At 43.5% G+C, this 21,402-nt stretch overlaps 1 protein-coding gene across 12 annotated transcripts in view; it reads right to left on the bottom strand.

Annotated features, from left to right (window-relative positions):
• The window catches only part of ncor1 (nuclear receptor corepressor 1), a 372,353-nt gene that overhangs the window by 139,656 nt on the left and 211,295 nt on the right, over positions 1–21,402 (bottom strand). For all 12 annotated transcript variants that reach the window (XM_085964552.1, XM_085964550.1, XM_085964555.1 and 9 more), the window contains 2 exons: positions 18,279–18,409; positions 10,534–10,721 (listed from right to left, as the gene is read on the bottom strand). In XM_085964552.1, the coding sequence (XP_085820678.1) occupies positions 10,534–10,721; positions 18,279–18,409 (319 nt within the window). The remainder of the gene's footprint in view (positions 1–10,533; positions 10,722–18,278; positions 18,410–21,402) is intronic.

Here is a 21,402-nt window from a genome sequence, read left to right as displayed (position 1 = left end):
CCTCGAGCCTGCTCCGCCATTCAATAAGATCATGGCTGATCTGATCCTAACCGCCAATCCACTATCACAGAACCATCTCCTGAATCTAACCGAATTAGACACACGAAATAGGAGCAGGATCAGGCTACACGGCCCCTGGGCCCGCTCCGCTACCCACAGGGCCATGACCGATCCGAACCTAGACTCATGTCCAAATTCCTGCCCGCTCCCCGTAACCCTTAATTCCCTTTACTTCTAGGAAACTGTCTATTTCTGTTTTAAATTTATGTAATGATGTAGCTTCTACAGCTTTTTGGGGCAGCATATTCCATGGACCTACCACCCTCTGAGTGAAGTAGTTCCTCCTCATCTCAGTTTTGAAAGAGCAGCCCCTTATTCTAAGACTATGCCCCCTAGTTCTAGTTTCACCCATCATCGGGAACATCTTCCCCGCATCCACCCGATCCGATCCCTTCACAATCTTATAGTATGTCTATGTCCCTCCGTCCGCCCAACCACACAACTTATGGTGCCTCCTAACTTAGTGCCATCTGCAAACTTGGATATACAACTCTTAATTCCTTCATCCAAGTCATTAATATATATGGTGAAAAGTTGAGGACCCAGTACAGGACCCTGGGGAATACCACTTGTCACGTCCAGTCAATTAGAGAATGTTCCCATTATCCTTACTCTCCGTCTCCTATCTCCCAACCAATTGCTAACTCATGTCGCAAGGTTACTCCCAATTCCATGTGCTCACATTTTTGCTAATAATCTCTTGTGTTGAACCTTATCAAACCCCTTCTGGAAGTCCATAGCAACAATATCCATAGACACTCCTCTATCCACCATGCTAGTGACTGCCTCAAAAAATTCAACTAGGTTAGTCAGACATGACCTATCCTTCAGCTGATACTCATCCAAGTGCTCACTCTGTCTCTGATAATAGATTCCAGTAACTTTCCCACAATCTTACTGCCCTCTGCCATTTGTCTCCATTTCTGAATATTTTCTTTAGCTATCCTTATGCCTTTTATAGTAAACCCAATCCTCTCTATTTTTGTTTTTTTGCACCTTTTAGTTTTTTTTGGGTTGTTTTAATATTCCGCTGACCTCTTTATTAACCATTGCGCTCCAGATCTTGCTATGCTTTTTTAAACAGCTTATACTTTCCTCATCCTATATAATGGCCTTAAATGTGTTTCATTTCCCTTCTATTCTAATTCCAACTGGTTTCCCAATGAATATTGTCGAAGAATCTTCGCGTGTCCCTGCTTTTCCAAGGTCCTGTTTACCACAATGTTGATTTTGGCCTTTGCTTTGACATCAATGATGACTAGTTCCCAGCCGCTCACCAATCTCCAGGTTACTAACCAGCTTTGGTGCTTTTCTTAACACCAAATCCAACCCCACCTTTGCTGCAGTAGTCTGCCTTGCGTGAGCAAACAATCTACGAGTGCCCCTTTCATGTTGATTTATCGTCCAACCTGTGGGTTTTTAAAAATACATTGCACCGTTTTCCACGTTGACACAATGCTGCACCAGGCCCTCACCAGCTGGCTCCAGCACACCATCACACTCAATTACATTTATGGGCATCAAAATCATGGTTTCAATTAACCCTCTGGGCACTGGAACAAAAATCAGTACAATGTTGCAGGTTTAAAAAAAAATCCCAGAATACTGAGGACAAATCGCAGAACATCTCCGATTTTCCAATTTATTTGTTGAAGTGTTACAAATTAAATACAGATTTCTGCTGGTGTGGAACCTAATATCATTTCTTAATCATGGGGTTAATCAGCACAGCTGCCTGCCATATATACCCAACGCCGTCACACTACAGGTTAGCACTATCCTTCACAATTGTACCCTGCATGTCTGTACAGCCACAAAGTGCGACTATTTTGTTCTAATTGCTCCCTACAGCACAGGTATTCAAATTGGGTTCCATGAGATCATCACGTTTCTATCCAGCTGGGTCCAAGCATAGCATGCATCAGCACCATGAATACAACATCGAGAGCTCTGTATTCTGCATCTTTTTCGGTATTTCTTCACGGATTAGCACATTATTCCTGTTGCAATATACCTGGGGCGTCCAGGCTGTGTCTCTAAGTAGGCCGTTTAGGTGCGCAACAAGACATCTCAGAGGCCACATACAGACTTTAAAAAAAAAAATGTTTTTACTCGTTTTATGGGATCAGGGCGGAGCATTTATTGCCCATCCCTAGTTGCCCTCGAGAAGGTGGTGGTGAGCCGCCTTCTTCAACTGCTGCAGTCCGTCTGGTGAAGGTGCTCCCACAGTGCTGTTAGGGAGAGAGTTCCAGGATTTTGACCCAGCAACGATGAAGGATCAGCGATATACTTCTAAGTCAGGATGGTGTGTGACTTGGAGGGGAACTTGCAGGTGGTGGTGTTCCCATGCGCCTGCTGCCCTTGTTCTTCTAGGTGGAAGAGGTCGCGGGTTTGGGAGGTGCTGCCGAAGAAGCCTTGGCGAGTTGCTGCAATGCATCTTGTAGATGGTACACACTGCAGACACGGTACGCTGGTGGTGGAGGGAGTGAATGTTTAAGGTGGTAGATGGGGTGCCAATCAAGCGGGCTGCTTTGTCCTGGATGGTGTTGAGCTTCTTGAGTGTTGTTGGAGCGGCACTCATCCAAGCAAGTGGAGAGTATTCCATCACACTCTTTACTTGTGCCTTGTAGATGGTGGAAAGGCTTTGGGGAGTCAGGAGGTGAGACACTTGTCGCAGAATACCTAGCCTCTGACCTGCTCTTGTTGCCACAGTATTTATGTGGCTGGTCCAGTTAAGTTTCTGGTTAATGGTGACCCCCCAGAATGTTGATAGTGGGGGATTCGGCGATGGTAATGCAATTGAATGTCATGGGGAGGTGGTTAGACTCTAGCTTGTTGGAGATAGTCATTGCCTGGCACTTCTGTGGCACGAATGTTACCTGCCACTTATCAGCCCAAGCCTGAACGTCGTCCAGGTCTTGTTGCATGCGGGCATGGACTGCTTCATTATCTGTGGAGTTGCGAATGGAGCTGAACGCTGTGCAGTCATCAGCGAACATCCCCATTTCTGACCTTATGCTGGAGGGAAGGTCATTGATGAAGCAGCTGAAGATGGTTGGGCCTAGGACACTGCCCTGAGGAACTCCTGCAGTGATGTCCTGGGGCTGTGATGATTGACCTTCAACCACAACCATCTTCCTTTGTGCTAGGTATGACTCCAGCCAGTGGAGCATTTCCGCCCCCCCCCCAATTCCCATTGACTTCAGTTTTACTAGGACTCCTTGATGCCACACTCGATCAAATGCTGCCTTGATGTCAAGGGCAGTCACTCTCTCCTCACCTCTGGAAGTCAGCTCCTTTGTCCATGTTTGAACCAAGGTTGTAATGAGGTCGGGAGCTGAGTGGTCTTGGAGGAACCCAAACTGGCATCAGTGAGCAGGTTTTTGGTGAGTAAGTGCCGCTTGATAGCACCGTCGATGACACCTTCCATCACTTTGCTGATGATTGAGAGTAGACTGATGGGGCGGTAATTGGCCGGGTTGGATTTGTCCTGCTTTTTGTGGACAGGACATACCTGGGCAGTTTTCCACATTGTCGGATAGATGCCAGTGTTGTAGCTGTACTGGAACAGCTTGGCTAGGGCCGCGGCTAGTTCTGGAGCACAAGTCTTCAGCACGATAGCCGGGATGTTGTTGGGGCCCATAGCCTTTGCTGTATCCAGTGCACTCAGCTGTTTCTTGATATCACGTGGAGTGAATCAAATTGGCTGAAGACTGGCTTCTGTGAAGGTGGAGACCTCGGGAGTAGACTTAAACACATGCTCCCAAAAAACTGCATACACTTCCGATAGGAACAGATCTTCGTGTTATGATTTGGAAACCCCAGGCCCATAAATTCAGAGGGCTAATCAGTGAATAAGAAATATGAATACAAATAGGACTGAGTTGGCTTATCTTGGAGACTCATATCATCAGATCGCAGGAGCTGCATGTGACCCACAGGCTTCAGTCTGGATACCCCGGCTATACAACAAGAAAAATGTTTTCTACAATAATAACAATGTTTCCCATACAGTTGCTGACGCTAAGCTAATATGGAAGCTGTGGAAATGTATCAACATTTCACACAAAGGTGTGAAAACCGCTTTAGTGACTGGCCCAGCAGGACAGTCAATTCCACTTAAACAGCCTGATCACTTGCACATCAACATCAAATTAGGTTCGAGTTTGTTGCTGCTCTCTGCATTCCCAATTTAGGCTCGTGTGGAGCATAAATGCCAGTTTGGACTGGTTGGGCCGAATGGCCTGTTTCTGTGCCGTATATCCTATGTAATTCACAATTTTAGAAGTGGAGAACATTCCTGCTGCAGAAAATGTCCTTTTGGTTCCGGACTTAAATACACAGGAAGTAAAGTCAGACTAAAGGTTAGCAAAAGGGAGAGAGGCTTGTAAACATGACCTATGCACGGATAGATGTGGGGTGCAATACTGTCCAAGAGTCCAAAATCATTGACTTTTGCAAAGCAAAGTGGTGAACAGCAACAGACTCGCCATGCTTTGCTGGATGGGTGTGACAGTAAGCCGCTGTATGCAGCAGTTAAATGGTGTGACGGGGGAGGGGAGGGAGGTTTATTGGCAATCTTTGCCAGCAGTTTAGCTCAGAGGCCAAAGGGAAACAACACACAGGCAGACTGAGCAATGAAGGGAAACAATCCAAGAAATATGAGTCAGCACCAGCTGCAGTGAAAGTGAAGGAGTGGTAAAGTACCAGGGCAGAAATATATCGGGAATGTTCGACAACAGGGAACAACCGCATCCCATCCCAGTAACCCCATTCTAACAGTCAGTGAGGATTCAGACTCAAGCAGTCAGGATGTCTCATTAACCCTTTACACTAAGCCAGCTGGGGGAACCCCAGATACAGCGATTAGTGGCATGTTAACTGAATTACAAGCCAGTAACTAGGGAGCCTGAATAGTTTATAAATGGATCTAAAGCCAAGAGGACTTTACTCCTTTAGAACTGACATTTTTTAATATACTGTATTAGACTGTGATACATTATCTACTGAATCAGAAAATGTGCCTTATATAAACTACATAGAAATATATAAAACTAACATTAAATCAGCCCATGCCCCAAAGCCAGAAATAAATTTCCTGCCAACAAGCCTGAAATCCACGGTGCTGCAGTTATTGATGGGATATATTAATGGGTTATTGATGAGGTATTTAAATTAAATATTAACAGCACTGTTTAAGATCAGAATACCCGATAACCCTCGTGTCCTGTACACCGGGCACCCAGGGAACAATCGCTCCAACTATCATTGTCCACACCATGGAGATCAAGTGGGAGGTTCTGGTCACTGTTTTAGCACAAATCCCTGCTTACAGTAACTAAACCACAATGCACACTGTAAAGCAAAGTTCAACTGATCCATGAACAGAGTTAAAACTCCATTTGCATTGTGTAGGAATCAATAATTAGTGTTTGACACAAAGATCATTTGTAAACTATCTGCCAGAATTTTTGACCGTTTTGCCACAGGAGAGATTTGCAGAATAAAAGCTACAATTAATTGCTGTGTTTAAGGCAAAGTGCATCCACACAACGTTTTAAAAATTAGATAAAAGGTGATTAAAATGATAATGAGCTAGGCTTTCATCACAAAACATTGCAAATGATAAGCAACTTGTTAGCCTGTGTTAAAAATTCAGATCTTGCATAGACACTTTTCTGGCTCAGTGGTGTCAGTCACTCTCATAGGCAGTCTGAGCATCTTACGTTTTCTGGGAGTTGACACATACTGCCCTACATGCAAGTACGACAGCATAACCCAGGGGCTGCAACAATACTCCCTTGCGCCTGAACTGGATATTGGTGTCTTTCACACGTGTACAAATTCATTCTCTCCAAAGACAGACTAAGCAAACACTTGATGAGGCGAGGCCAGATGGTTTTATTCACAGTAAGGTGATATACACTACAGTCATTAGGACCAGATTCATTCAATTCAATCTGTACAATTCAATTTTGCATAATAATACAAAATAAAGAACATGCCAGGCTAGCCCACATCAGTGAGTTGTCTTAATGGACTTAAACAAGATGGCTTCTAACTATCCTCCAGCATTTCTAATCTCTTTGCCTTGGTGAAAGTCATCACAGCTTTCTCTTTAACAAACCTGACTACCAGAGGGGACGCAAGAAAAAACTTTTTTACGCAGCGAGTTGTTAAGATCTGGAATGCACTGCTTGAAAGGGTGGTGGAGGCAGACTCAATCACGGCTTTCAAAAGGGAGTTGGATAAGTATCTGAAGGAAAGAAATTTGCAGTGCTACGGGGAAAGGGCAGGGGAGTGGGACTAGCTGAAGTGCTCTTGCAGAGAGCCGGCACGGGCTCGATGGGCCGAATGGCCTCCTTCCGCGCTGTAACCATTCTATGATTCTACCCTTGTAGCCGTCCTGTGTCAAAAGGCCCTTCCTGCTACCTGAATCCCACTGTTCAAAAAGTTGTTTGATGCCCCCGTGATCATCTAGACAAGCTAATTGCTTCTTGTTTCGTCTCTGGTGAAAACAACTTCCACTTAGCATAATAATCACCTGGTGTTTTTTTAAACTTGAGAGAGAACTTTGCTTTATAAAACAGTAAAAATAATTATTTTTTGAAAATTCCCTGTGGAAAAAATGGCCAAAGAATCCTGAAATGTGACCGTTTGTCTCGGCAATTGATCAATACCCCTTGTGTTGGGAGGTCTCTGGTGTTGGGCAGGGGTTATCTGCCATAAACCCGCCTCCGGGTTGTGAACACGGAGATTAAACAAACAGGGACAGTGACAGAGCCAATCAGGTTTTTTTAAACAGAAAGTTGCGAGGGCAAGCGTTTGCCAGGCAGAGACTGCAGAGGGGTAGTCAGGGGTTAAGCAAGCTGACCCACTAACAAGGAAGCATGGCATGTTTGTCATTTTGCATTATTATCTGAAGACAAGTTGCATTGATTGAATTCAGTGAATCTGATCATAACTGCTGCTTTGTATGCCCACTTGATGTGAAATAAAGCAGCCTATTATTTGCATTATTAAATTATATGGCCTTGTCTTGTGAAGTGTTTTCTCGGTCAGTCTTCAAAAATGTAAGAACATAAGACATAGGAGCAGGAGTAGGTAATTTGACCCCTCGAGCCTGCTCCGCCATTCAATAAGATCATGGCTGATCTGATCTTGGCCTCAACTCCACTTCCCTGCCCGCTCCCCATAACCCTTGACTCACTTACCTTTCAAAAATCTGTCTATCTCCACCTTAAATATATTCAATGACCCAGCTTCCACAGCTCTCTGGGGAAGAGAATTCCAAAGATTCACGACCCTCAGAGAAGAAATTCCTCATTTCCGATTTAAGGTGCCCCTTATTCTGAAATTATGCCCCCTAGTTCTAGATTCCCCCATGAGGGGAAACATCCTCTCTGCATCGACCCTGTCAAGCCCCATCAGAATCTTATATTTCAATAAGATCCCCTCTCATTCTTCTAAACTCCAATGAGTATAGGCCCAACCTGCTCAATTTTTCTTCATAAGACAACCCCTTCATCTCTGGAATCAACCTCGTGAACCTTCTCTGAACTGCCTCCAATGCAAGTATATCCTTCCTTAAAGAAGGAGAACAAAACTGTACGCAGTACTACAGGTGTGGTCTCACCAACGACCTGTACAGTTGTAACAGGACTTCCCTACTTTTATACTCCATTCCCTTTGCAATAAAGGCCAACATTCCATTTGCCTTCCTAATTACTTGCTGTACCTGCATGCTAACTTTTTATGATTCATGTACAAGGACCCCCAGATCCCTCTGTACCTCAGCATTTTGTAATCTCTCATTTAAATAATAATGTTTTTTTTTAATTTTTCCTACCGAAGTGGATAACTTCGCATTTTCCCACATTAAACTCCATCTGCCAGATTTTTGCCCACTCACTTAGCCTATCTATGTCCCTTTGGAGATTCTTTGCATCCTCCACACAATTTGCTTTCCCACCTATCTTTGTATCATCAGCAAATTTGGCTACATTACACTCAGTCCCATCATCCAAGTCATTAATACAGATTGTACATAGTTGAGGCCCCTGCGGCGTCCCACTAGTTAGTTTGCCAACCTGAAAATGATCCATTTATCCCGACTCTCTGTTTTCTGTTAGTTAGCCAATCCTCTATCCATGCTAATATATTAACCCCAATCCCATGAGCTCTTATCTTATATAGTAACCTTTTATGTGGCACCTCATCGAATGCCTTCTGGAAATCCAAATGCATCTACTGGTTCCCCTTTATCCACCCTGCTCATTACATCCTCAAAGAATTCCTGCAAATTTGTCAAACATGATTTCCCTTTCATAAAACCATGCCGACTCTGCTTGACTATATTATGATTTTCTAAATGTCCTGCTACCACTTCCTTAATGATGGACTCCAGCATTTTCCCAATGACAGATGTTAGGCTAATTGGTCAATAGTTGCTTGCTTTCTGTCTCCCTCCTTTCTTAAATAGGGGCGTTACATTTGCGGTTTTCCAGTCCGCTGGGACCTCTCCAGAATCCAGGGAACTTTGGTAGATTACAACCAGTGCATCCACTATCACAGCAGCCACCTCTTTTAAGACTCTTGGATGCAGGCCATCGGGTCCAGGGGACTTGTCCACCTTTAGTCCAATTGGTTTGCCTAACACTTTCTCTCTAGTGATAGTGATTGTTATGAGTTTCGCCCCCACCCCAATAGCCCTTTGATTATCCATTATTGGGATACTTTTAGTGTCTTCTACCGTGAAGACTGATACAAAATATTTGTTCAAAATCTCCACCATTTCCCATCATTAATTCCCCAGACTCATCCTCCAGGGGACCAACATTTACTTTGGCTACTCTCTTCCTTTTTATATACCTGTAGAAGCTCTTACTGTCTGTTTTTATATTTCTTGCTAGCTTACTCTCAAAAGCTATCTTCTCTCTCTTTACCATTCTTTTAGTCATCCTTTGCAGGTTTAAAAAAATTTCCCAATCCTCTGACCTTTCACTATTCTTTGCAACATTGTATGCTTTTGTTTTCAATTTGATACCATCCTTTACTTCCTTAGTTAGCCACGGATGGTTCATCCTTCTCATAGAACCTTTCTTTCTCACTGGAATATATATTTGCTGAGAGTTATGAAATATCTCCTTAAATGTTTGCCACTGCTTTTCTACAGTCTTACCCTGTAATATATTTTCCCAGTCCAAGTCTGCCTTCATACCTTTGTAATTACCTTTGTTGAAGAAGTTCAGGACACTAGTTTGAGACCTAGCTTTCTCACCCTCAAACTGAATTTGAAATTCTACCATGCTATGATCACTCTTCCCAAGAGGATACTTCACTTCGAGATCATAAAGAGAGCGCACTTGCAAAAGGCAAGAATATCCAGTTCAAATTACAAGGGTGTATTATTGTTACACCCCTGGCTTGCACGATCGTACAGTTAAATATTGGGAACACCTCTAAACACAAGATGCTCATACTGTTTATGGGAGTGACTAGCAGGTTGAACCCTAGAAAATATCTAAAGCAAGACCTAAACCCCAACCAATATTGATTTGTAATGGAATTGAAGTAACCTCAACAGAATGCTCTACTCGTGTGTGGACATTCTTAATCTGCATGGAATATTCTTCGAATTCTAGTTCAATGTCCGGTTCAGGGACAGAGGAAACTGACATGGTGTCTTTTGAGTCCATCCACACTCCTGTGACACTACCAAGCTAATCGGACCTCGAGATTCCAGGGCCACTAAATTATTATGATTGAGTGGGTCAAATCCCTTTCTTATTTTAAAGCAATCACAGGCTTTCACTGTCGTTTCAGGGCTTGCATTCCACGATTCAGTCAACTGTTCTCTGAAAACCACAATGCCATGTCTTGCCAATTTCCTACTGAATTCCTAAAACTTAACATGAGTTAAAAAAGGGTGAATGTCAGTAGAATGATCGGGGTGAAAGGCCCCCCACCCTGGACTAAGAATTAGCATCTAGCTCTGTAATCTGAAAGACTAATGGTAAATGAGCAGTAAACTGTAACATTACAATGCACATAGTCTGTCTCCAGGGCCCAGCTGCACAGTAAACACAATTCCTACCTGCAAAACTAGCCACTCATGATCCGGCACTGCCTGTTGTGGTGTGCCCTCAGTCAGTGATAGGTCCTGCAACAGCAGATAAATCAATATTTCCAGGATCATGGCCTGTGTGTCTTCAGAGAAAAGTAAGATGCTTCCTAATTAGATCACAGGTTTTCCTACTACTTGCACTCCCTGGAACAGAGTTAGTGAAGCACCGTCAGACCACTATTCACTGGGGCCATAGAGTCCAGACCATTTAATTAGGTCAAAGATTGGGAAATGAACAGATCCAACAGTGGGAAAGAAATCTAAAAGCTGCAGTTTATAATTTTGCAGCTGGCATCTAGAAGAATATGGAGGGTATTTCACCTGTGCATGTGGGTAGTGGTACTCACCGAGTTCAGGTGGAGGAGGGGGGTTGGGTGGCTCCTCAGTGATGGCTTCTTTTGCCATGGATCTCAGGATCCTGCCTTTCCGCCGCCCCTGGCTGTTTGCAGTTTTTCGCCCTCGTGGTGCAGACTGCTCCTTTTCTTCAGGCTCCTCTCCTGCAGTCTCTGGTTTGTCCTTTTCTTTGATAGTTTCCCTAAGGTGACACAAACAGGACAATTGGGATTTAAACAGCACGTTACTGCGAATATGTAGCATGCGAAGTTTTGCCCTCCACTCCAACTTTCTAAACTCCAGGTTCCTTGTTTTGCTGGACTTTGCAGTTGCACAAGTTACCTACAGCCTATTTGGAAAACACCGAAACATGGTAAACCCGACGGTGGTAGTTCAGATTAGCAGCCAACACCATCTTACAAACACAACCAAGCAGCATGAATTCGCTCACCTGCTCCGAGAGGAGCCAGGGAAGCAGCAAGGTGACAGCGTGAGTGTCTCGACTGCAATCATATTTTAAAATATGCAGCATAACCAGGAACAATGATTTGCCCACAGTCATAACAGAGACAATAGAATTATTACCAGAGACTTAACAGGCTTTACATGGAGCCTGTTAGCTTTGACTAAACTGTAATTAAAGCAAGAAAAAGGGAACATACAATGAGAGTCAACATGAGCTACAGGATATTTCATAGGAAGTGAGGTCAAACTCTACACAGCTTCCACTCTCACAATTCCAATTGTGTTGTTTAAAATATTATTCCCTTTGTAAACGAACCAATGCTACACACTTCCACATCAATCGCAACCCAAACCGTGTGGTCCCTTAGGACATGATCCAGGGAACACAAACAATGTGCCAATAAAATTCCACTCTTTAAAGGTTATACGGTACCTCCGCTGTTAGAGCCTGCCCTCCCCCCATGGACACTGCCAGTTTAATTTCCAGCCTTGCTGCTCAGTATGAAATTGGCATAACCAGTTCTGCGCAGAAGCACACCTCTTGTTTGATGAACAGAGTGGCATCAATGGCTGCCACAGAAAAAATTGTAGCCATATAAAAATTCATAGCCCAAACTATGCTATCCTCTCACGTGTGGGATCTTGCCATGTCTTTTCCAACTGGTTATGAATCGCTCAGCTTACTTACGACAGCTGTAGTTTCCCTCATTCTTTGAAAGAAGTTGCCTCCAGAGAGGCACACATCAAGAGGCAGTCGAATGAGGGAAATCGACTCAGACATCATTATTTTAAAAAGCTGGTGTCACAGTAGCCTAGTCGTCTTACAGCCCCTAATGCACACAAGCCCTCGGGCTGGTAATCCATAGAAACATAGAAAAATAGGAGGAGTAGGCCATTCAGCCCTTCGAGCCTGCTCCGCCATTCAATATGATCATGGCTGATCCGCTATCTCAATACCATATTCCCGCTCTCTCCCCATGCCCCTTGATGCCTTTTGTGTCTAGAAATCTATCCATCTCCTTCTTAAATATATTCAGTGACTTGGGCTCCACAGCCTTCTGTGGTAGAGATTTCTCCTCATCTCAGTCCGAAATGTCCTACCCCGTATCCTGAGACTGTGACCCCTCGTTCTGGACCCACCCAGCCAGGGGAAACATCCTCCCTGCATCCAGTCTGTCTAGCCCTGTCAGAATTTTATACGTTTCAATGAGATCCCCTCTCATTCTTCTAAACTCCAGTGAATACAGGCCTAGTCGACCCAATCTCTCTTCATACGACTGTCCTGCCATCCCAGGAATCAGTCTGGTGAACCTTCGCTGCACTCCCTCTATGGCAAGTATATCCTTTCTTAGGTAAGGAGACCAAAACTGCACACAGTACTCCAGGTGTGGTCTCACCAAGGCTATGTATAACTGTAGTAAGACAGCCTTGCTCCTGTACTCAAATCCTCTTGCAATGAAGGCCAACATACCATTTGCCTTCCTAACTGCTTGCTGCACCTGCATGTTTGCTTTCAGTGACTGGTGTACAAGGACACCCAGGTCCCTTTGTACATCAAGTCTCTGGTAATAATTCTATTGTCTCTTATGATTGTGGGCAAATCATTGTGTGCAGTTTTGGTCGCCTTATCTGAGGAAGGATGTTCTTGCCATGGAGGGAGTTCAGCGAAGATTCACCAGGCTGATACCTGGGATGGCAGGAATGATGTATGAGGAGAGATTGGGTCGATTGGGCTTATACTCGCTGGAGTTTAGAAGAATGAGAGGGGATCTCATTGAAACTTATAAAATTCTGACAGGACTGGACAGACTAGATGCAGGAAGGATGTTCCTGATGGTCAGGGAGTCCAGAACCAAGGGTCACAGTCTAAGGATAAGGGGTAAGCCATTTAGGACAGAAATGAGGAGGAATTTCTTCACCCAGAGAGTGGTGAACCTGTGGAATTCTCTACCACAGAAGGCAGTAGAGGCCAATTCATTAAATATATTCAAGAAGGAGTTGGATATATTTCTTAAGGCTAAAGGGATCAATGGATATGGGGAGAAAGCAGGGACAGGGTACTGAATTTGGATGATCAGCCATGATCTCATTGCATGGCGGAGCAGGCTCGAGGGGCCGAATGGCCTACTCCCGCTCCTATCTTCTATGTTTCCCAATCTATCACCATTTAAATAATACTCTATGACGTAAGAAAACTCACTAAGCACTTGGTTGAGTGTAAAACAAGGCTTTAATCAACTGTTTCACAACCATGAGATTCTAGTTACATCACTAGTTCCAGGTTACAAAAACGTCCTGGGCAAGCTGGGCCCACGCCTGATTATTTATACTCCTTGGACGGCGCCACCAGCTGGCCGCCCAGTGTTCTTTCCTGAGTCATTTCTTCATGAATGATAAGATTCATGACACTCTACCTTTCTGTTTTTCCTATCGAAGTGAATAACTTCACAATTATCCACATTATACTGCATCTGCCATGTATTTGCCCACTCACTCAACTTGTCTAAATCGCCTTGAAGCCTCTTTGCATCCTCCTCACAACTCACAATCCCACCTAGTTTCGTGTCGTCAGCAAACTTGGAAATATTACATTTGGTTCCCTCATCCAAATCATTGATATATATTGTGAATAGCTGGGGCCCAAGCACTGATCTTTGCGGTACCCTACTAGTCACCGCCTGCCACCCTGAAAAAGACCCATTTATTCCTACTCTCTGTTTCCTGTCTGTTAACCAATTTTCGATCCATGCCAGTATATTACCCCCCAATCCCATGTGCTTTAATTTTGCACACTAACCTCTTATGTGGGACGTTATCAAAGGCCTGAAAATCCAAATACACCACATTCACTGGTTCTCCCTTATCTATTCTACCAGTTACATCCTCAAAAAACTCCAGTAGGTTTGTCAAACACGATTTCCCTTTCATAAATCCATGCTGACTTTGTCTAATCCCATTGATATTTTCGAAGTGTCCTGTTATCACATCCTTTATAACAGACTCGAGCATTTTCCCGACTACTGATGTTAGGCTAACTGGTCTGTAGTTCCCTGTTTTCTCTCTCCCTCCTTTTTTAAATAGTGGGGTTACATTTGCCACCCTCCAATCTGCAGGAACTGTTCCATAATCTATAGAATTTTGGAAGATGACAACCAATGCATCCACTATTTCCATGGCTACCTCTTTTACCAGATCAGGCCCTGGGGATTTATCAGCTTTCAGTCCCATTAATTTCTCCAGCGCTATTTTTTTTACTAATACTAATTTCCTTTAATCCCTCCTTCTCACTAGACGCTTTGTTCCCTCGCATTTCTGGGAAGTTATTTGTGTCCTCTTCCGTGAAGACAGAACCAAAGTATTTGTTTAATTGCTCTGTCATTTCCTTGTTCCCCATTATAAATTCTCCCATCCATATTACTCTTTTTGAAAGGAGGCAGCAAAGAAACCAAACTTAAAAAGACACTTCCATGAAGTAAAGGAAGCTCTGTGCCTGAAATCAGAGAAAGAAGCAAAGGACAAGTAGAGTGAAGCTTCATATGTGGTGATTCCCAAAGAACGAGAAAGACCGTAGCAGAGGTGCATGAGCTTCCTAATGGGAAATCGCAGAGATATGCAAGAGCTATAGAGTGGTGATAATGGGGGACTTTAATTACCCAAATATCGATTGGGATAATGCTAGGATAAAGTGAAAGGAGGGGGGAGGAATTTCTGAAATGTGTTCAGGAGAATTTCCTTGACCAGTATGTTCTTGGCCCAACTAGGAAGGAGGCATTGCTGGATCTGGTGCTGGGGAATGAGGTGGGTCAGGTCGCCCAAGTGTCTGTGGGAGAACACTTTGGTACGAGTGATCATCGTATAAGATTTAGATTAGCAATGGAGAGGAGCAAGAAACAATCTAGAGTGGAACTTCTAAACTGGAATAGGGCTAACTTAAATGGGATGCGAAAGGATCTAGCCAGGGTAAAATGGAACCAAAGACTGATAGGAAAAACTTTAACGGTATAATGGGTGATCTTTAAGGAGAAGATGTTCCAAGTACAGGCTAGGTACATTCCAACAAGAGGGAAGGGTAAGGGAACCGAAGCAAGGGCTCCTTGGATGACGAGGGAGATAGAGAAGATGATGACGAGGGAGATAGAGAAGATGATGAAACAAAAAAAGGTGTATGATGCATGTCAGGTGAATTCTTCAAGGGAGAACCAGACCAAATACAATAGGTTGAGGGGGGAAGTGAAGATGAAAATAAGATTGACAAAGAGATAATATGAGAGTAGAATGGCAGTTAACATAAAAGGGAACCCAAAAATTATCTACCGGCGTGTAAACAGTAAGCGGGTAGTAACAGGTGGGGTGGGACTTATTAGGGACAAAGAAGGTAAAATATGCTTAGAGGCGCAGGGCAAGGCTAGAATACTCAATGAGTACTTTGTATCGGTGTTTACTAAGGAGGGGGATGCTGACAAAATATCGGTAGCAGTGGAAAAGGTAGAAGCAATGGAAGGGGTGAAAATTGATAGACAGGTTCTACTAGAAAGGCTGGGTATGCTTAGAGTGGATAAGTCGCCTGGTCCAGATGGCTTGCATCCCAAGTTGCTAAGGGAATTGGGGGAGGAGATAGCGGAAGGGCTTGCCATAATTTTCCAATCTTCCCTAGGTGCGGGGGAGGTGCCTGAGGATTGGAAAGTGGCAAATGTGATACCATTGCTCAAGAAAGGTTGTAAGGACAATCCTAGTAACTACAGGCCAGACAGTTTAACATCAGTGGTGGATAAAGTTTTAGAAACAATAATCAAGGAAAAAATTAACAGGCACCTGGAGAGGTTTAAGCTAATTAAGGAGAGTCAAAATGGATTTGTAAAAGGCAGATCGTGTTTCACTAATCTAATTGAACTTTTTGATGAACTAACAGGGAGGATTGATGAAGGGAATGTAATGGATGTTATCTACAAGGATTTTAGGAAGGCATTTGACAAAGTACCACATAGAAGGCTGCTTAACAAAATTGAGGCTCATGGAATAGGTGGGTCAGTAATGGCTTGGATAAAGAACTGGTTTAAGGACAGACAACAGTGAGTTGTGGTAAATGGCTGTTTTTCAGACCGGAGGATGGGAGACAGTGGTGTTCCCCAAGAGTCAGTGTGGGGCTACTGCTTTTTTTGATATATATAAAATGACCTGGCTATTAGAATACAGAGTAGAATTTCTAAATTTGCCAATGACACTAAACTTGGGGGTGTGGCGAACAGTGAGGATGATACCAATCGACTGCAACAGGACACAGAAAGGCTATCAGAATGGGCAGACAAGTGGCAGATGGAATTTAATACAGAGAAGTGTGAGATGAAGCATTTTGGCAGAAGGAACAGGGAGAGGCAATATACACTTAATGGCACAGTTTTAAAGAGTGTACAGGGACAGAGGGGCCTGGATGTTAATGTGCATAAGTTCCTGAAGGTGGCGGGACATATTGAGAGCGTGGTTAGCAAAGCATATGGGATCTTGGGCTTCATAAATACAGGTATAGAGAAGTTCTGCTGAACCTTTATAAAGCGCTGGCCACAACTGGAATATTGCATCCAGTTCTGGTCACCACACTTTAGGAAGGATGTGAAGGCACTTGAGAGGGTGCAGAGGAGATTTACCAGAATGGTTCTGGGGATGGGGGATCGTAGCTACAAGGACAGGTTGGAGAAGCTGGATTTGTTTTCATTAGAGCAAAGGAGGTTGAGGGGTGATTTGATAGAGGTGTACAAGATTATGACGGGTTTGGATAGGCTAGACAGGGAAAGGCTGTTCCCACTAGTTCATGATAAAAGGATTAGGGGACACAGATTTAAGGTTTTGGGCAAGAGATACAGATGGAATGTGAGGAAAAACTTTTTTACACAGCGAGTGGTGATTACCTGCAACTCGCTGCCAACGGAAGTGCTGGAAGCGGAGACAGTCAATGTTTTCAAGGGGAGACTGGATAGGCATTTGAGAGAAATAAACTTGCAGGGCTACGGCGATAGAACAGGGGAATGGGACTGACTGGATTGCTCTACAGAGAGTCGGCACGGACTCGATGGGCTGAGTGGCCTCTTCTATGCCATTATGACTCGAATGTGTTAAATCTTTACACAAAGAGGACTGAAAGCAGAGGTGTGAAAAGATACTTAATTTGGAGTTGAATTTAGAAGCGCAAAAGTACAAAGAACAAGGGGTTTACAGCACAGGAGGCCATTCCACCCACTGTTTCTGCGCCAGACTTTTGCTAGTCTAATCTCACTGCCCTTACCCCATCCTTATCTTTCTCGGCTTCAAATATTTATTAAATCTTTCCTTAAAAGGCGGACTGGTCTCTGCCTTACCCATTCCCTGTGGCAAAGCATTACATGTCTGTAAAAAGACATTTCTTCTAACCTTTTTCCTCACTCAGTGATGATTACCCCTAGTAACTAACTCCCCAACAAGAGGAAATTGCCTTTCTCTAATCACTATCTAGTCAAAACATTTCATAATTTAAAAAATCTCTATTAAATGTCCTCTTAGCCTTCACTGCTTCAGTGGAAATCGCTCCAATATCTCATACCTATAGATTCCCATCCCTGGCATCATTCCAGTGAATCGACCCTCAATGTTCTATGGCTTTAATGCCCTTCCTATAATGGGGCTCGCAAAATTGCACACACTACTCCAATTGTGGCCTAGCCATTGCCTTGTACAATTCTGTTTTTACTCATGTACTCTATGCCCCTATTTATAAAATCCAAAATGCTATTGACCTTTTTATGGCTTTATCTACCTGCACTCACACCTTGAGAATGATGTACTTGAACCTGTATGCCTTTCTGTTCATCCACAGCCTTCAGCATCTTTCTACTAAGTGCATACTCGCATTCCTTGTGTTTCTTCCCACACTTCACACTAAATTGCATCATCTCGAGCCTCCATCAAGACAATAATAAATGAACGAGTGCAGATTACTTTATGTCTTGCAGATAAGGATCAAGAAAACCCTTTCATATTGGCCCATGATGTGGCAGTAACACAAGTAGAATGGGTGTCAACTTTTCTAAATGATGACAATAAGTTAAAGAACTTATTCCTGCCGTACACTGCTTCGTAATGGGTTTGCTGGCCACTTGTTACCAAATGAAAGAACGGCTGACTAGATCGTAGATCAACTGTGGTTATGTAGTGTGAGGAGGAAGCACACGGTGAGTAGCATTCCAGCACCAGTGGTCCCCCCATTGTGTGCACAACCACTAGAATGACTAAGCTCCCATAGAGAGGCTCCACTCAGTTCTCTTACCTTTGGGGTTCCTCCTTCTCATCTTTCTCTTCTTCCTTCTTCTCGTCCTTTTCTTCTTTCTCTACTTTTTCAATTTTCTCCTCTTCTTTTTCAGCTTCTTTTTCTTCTTGTGAAGGGCGAGAAATTTGTTGCTGCAAAACAAAGGACCAGACTGTGTTTAATAGCAAGCAGAGCACCTGTGAGCATTAAGCATGTAAATAGTCTCAAAAGCAGAGTTTCTTTCTACTAACTGAAAACAAATGATTTATTGAAACTCAATAGCTGTTGGTTTCCAATGTTTGTACAGGTGTGCACTCTTGTCAAACTGTCAAAATTTAACTCTACGTTTTTAAAATCTCTTAGCCCTATTTGAGCCCCACATTCACCTTGTAAAAGGTCACAGAAATATCAATCAGTAAAATATCCCAACACCAGAGTTCTGTGCCAATAAAGTATAAGACAAGGTAAATTCCTTGGATTGAATTTGTGGTTTTCAGTCTTTTTCTGTATAGGAATCTACTGCAAGTACTGACATCCCTCATCGCCCTCCTGCAAACATTGATATCACCTCTGGTCCCCTTGCCTTAACTTCCGAATGACAGCATCAACTATCGATGGGAAATCAGTACACTTATTGCAGAAAGTGTTTGTTTGTACAGTAACACAAACAATGTACTAGGGAACAAATGATCAGACACTGGGAGATCTCGGCACCCGCGTGATGCAGGCATCCCATGTGAAAACCTATGGTTTTAAAAGTGACCACTCTGCAGACACTGAACCACCACCTGCCAACTGTATCTCAAAGTGTGAAGGGCTTTGAGACATTTCGATGAGTTAAGGTGCTATATAAAAGCATATATTCATCTTCAATGCAAATCCCTCACATTCTCCTGTATGTACCAAATGCTAACCAGCCCATTTCAAGCCTGGCTCTTGCCTCATATATTCATTTGAACTATCACAAAGTCTGCCGGTCATGGCTGATGCATAAAATGGAGGTGTTCCAGATGCAGGAGGGCAACACTTCCAAATTTTGAAGAGACAAAGGCACAAAGAGAAAAAATGGAAACTGAACCATAAATTTTCCCTTGATATTATTTCATCTTCTCTCCCTCTTTTACAACTTATTCGGCTAGGCAACCTGCTCCTTAATTTCAAGTCAGCATCACTGATCACAGGAGAGTGTGTACAGCAGCAGAGTGACTTGCCTTTCAGTATTTCACTTTCCCTCTGTGAAGCACTTCCACAGGTTGCCTGGCTGAATCCTGGAATCTGTGGTATGGAAGCAGCAGCCGTGAGGCCACGTTTTGCCAGCATTGTGCAGCAGCACTGATTGTAACACTCTAGGGAGTTATGTAACAAAGAGGGCGCGGCAAGAAACCACATACATCAATGCTATGACCCTTACATTATTAATCAATGCACTAGGTCACAGCCACGCTGTCCCTCTGTGGCACAAGTGGGGTTTGAAACGTAAAAACATCCCCTTCCAATGCCTGTTCCTTGATGACAATTTGGATATTTCTACTTCATAACATTTAAACAATTCTTAAAACTTTTGAATTTGAAAGATGCAACAAATACATGTCTAGAGGAATGGAAAGCCATAGATAGTGAACAATGAGGTATTTCCTGGTAAACACTGCACAACGACAACAGTATAAAAGAAAGAAATTGCATTTCACAACATCTGAACAGCCCAAACTTCTTCAACAGCCAATGAAGAACTTATGAAATGTAAGCACTGTTGTAATGTAATAAAATAAGGCAGCTAATTTGCACTCAGCAAGGTCCCACAAACACCACTGAGATAAATAATATGTTTTTAGTGACGTTGGTTGAAGGATAAATGTTAGCCAGGACACGGGGAAGAACTCCCCAGTTCTTCTTCGAATAGTTCCATGGCATTTTTTACATCCACCTGAGGGGTAAGATAGGGTCTTGGTTTAGCATCTCATCCGAAAGACGGCACCTCCGACAGTGCAGCACTCCCTCAGTACTGCACTGGGTGTGTCAGCCTAGGTTATGTGTTCAAGGAGTGGGGCTGAACATAGGAACAGGAGTAGACCATTTAGCCCCTCAAGCCTGTTCCACCAATCAATGATTGATCTGTGACCAAACTCCATATACTTGATACAAAGATAGGTGGGAAAGCAGGTTGTGAGGAGGACACAGAGTCTGCAAAGGGATATAGATAGGTTAAATGAGTGGGCAAAATTTTGGCAGATGGAGTATAATGTGGGAAAATGTGAGGTTATCCACTTTGGTAGGAAGAATAAAAAAGCAAATTATTATTTAAATAAAGAGACTACAAAAAGCTGCGGTACAGAGGGATCTGGGGGTCCTCGTACATGAAACACAAAAAGTTAGCTTGCAGGTACAGCAAGTAATTAAGGAAGGCAAATGGAATGTTGGCCTTAATTGCAAGGGGGTTGGAGTATTAAAGTAGGGAAGTCTTGCTACTGTTATTTAAGGAGGGATATACTTGCATTGGAGGCAGTTCAGAGAAGTTTCGCTCGGTTAATTCCTGAGATGAAGGGGTTGTCTTATGAAGAAAGGTTGAATAGGTTGGGCCTATGCTCATTGGAGTTTAGAAGAATGAGAGGGGATCTTATTGAAACATATAAGATTCTGAGGGGGCTTGACAGGGTAGATGCAGGGAGGATGCTTCCCCTCATGGGGGAATCTAGAACTAGGGGGCATAGTTTCAGGATAAGGAGTCACCCATTTGAAACGGAGATGAGGAGGAATTTCTTCTCTCAAAGGTTCGTGAATCTTTGGAATTCTCTACCCCAGAGAGCTGTGGAGGCGGAGTCATTGAATATATTCAAGGTGGAGATAGACATATATTTGAGCTACTGGGGAGTCAAGGGTTATGGGGAGCGGGCGGGAAAGTGGCCTTGAGGCCAAGATCAGGTCAGCCATGTTCTTAATGAATGGCGGGGCAGGCTCGAGGGGCCAAATGGCTGACTCCTGCTCCCATTTCTTATGTTCTTATGTTTGCCCCATATCCCTTAATAACTTAAAATCTATCAATCACAGATTTAAAATTAACAATTGACCTAGCATCAACTGCCATTTGCGGAAGAGAGTTCCAAACTTCTACCACCCTTTGCGTGTAGAAGTGTTTCCTAACTACACT

This window comes from Somniosus microcephalus, chromosome 22 (genome assembly GCF_052327205.1).
Source record: "Somniosus microcephalus isolate GS21.2 chromosome 22, FLI_Smic_1.0, whole genome shotgun sequence".
Taxonomy (NCBI): Eukaryota; Metazoa; Chordata; class Chondrichthyes; order Squaliformes; family Somniosidae; genus Somniosus; species Somniosus microcephalus.
The sequence above is the reverse complement of the archived record's forward strand: the minus strand, read 5'-3'. Positions and strand labels throughout refer to the sequence as shown.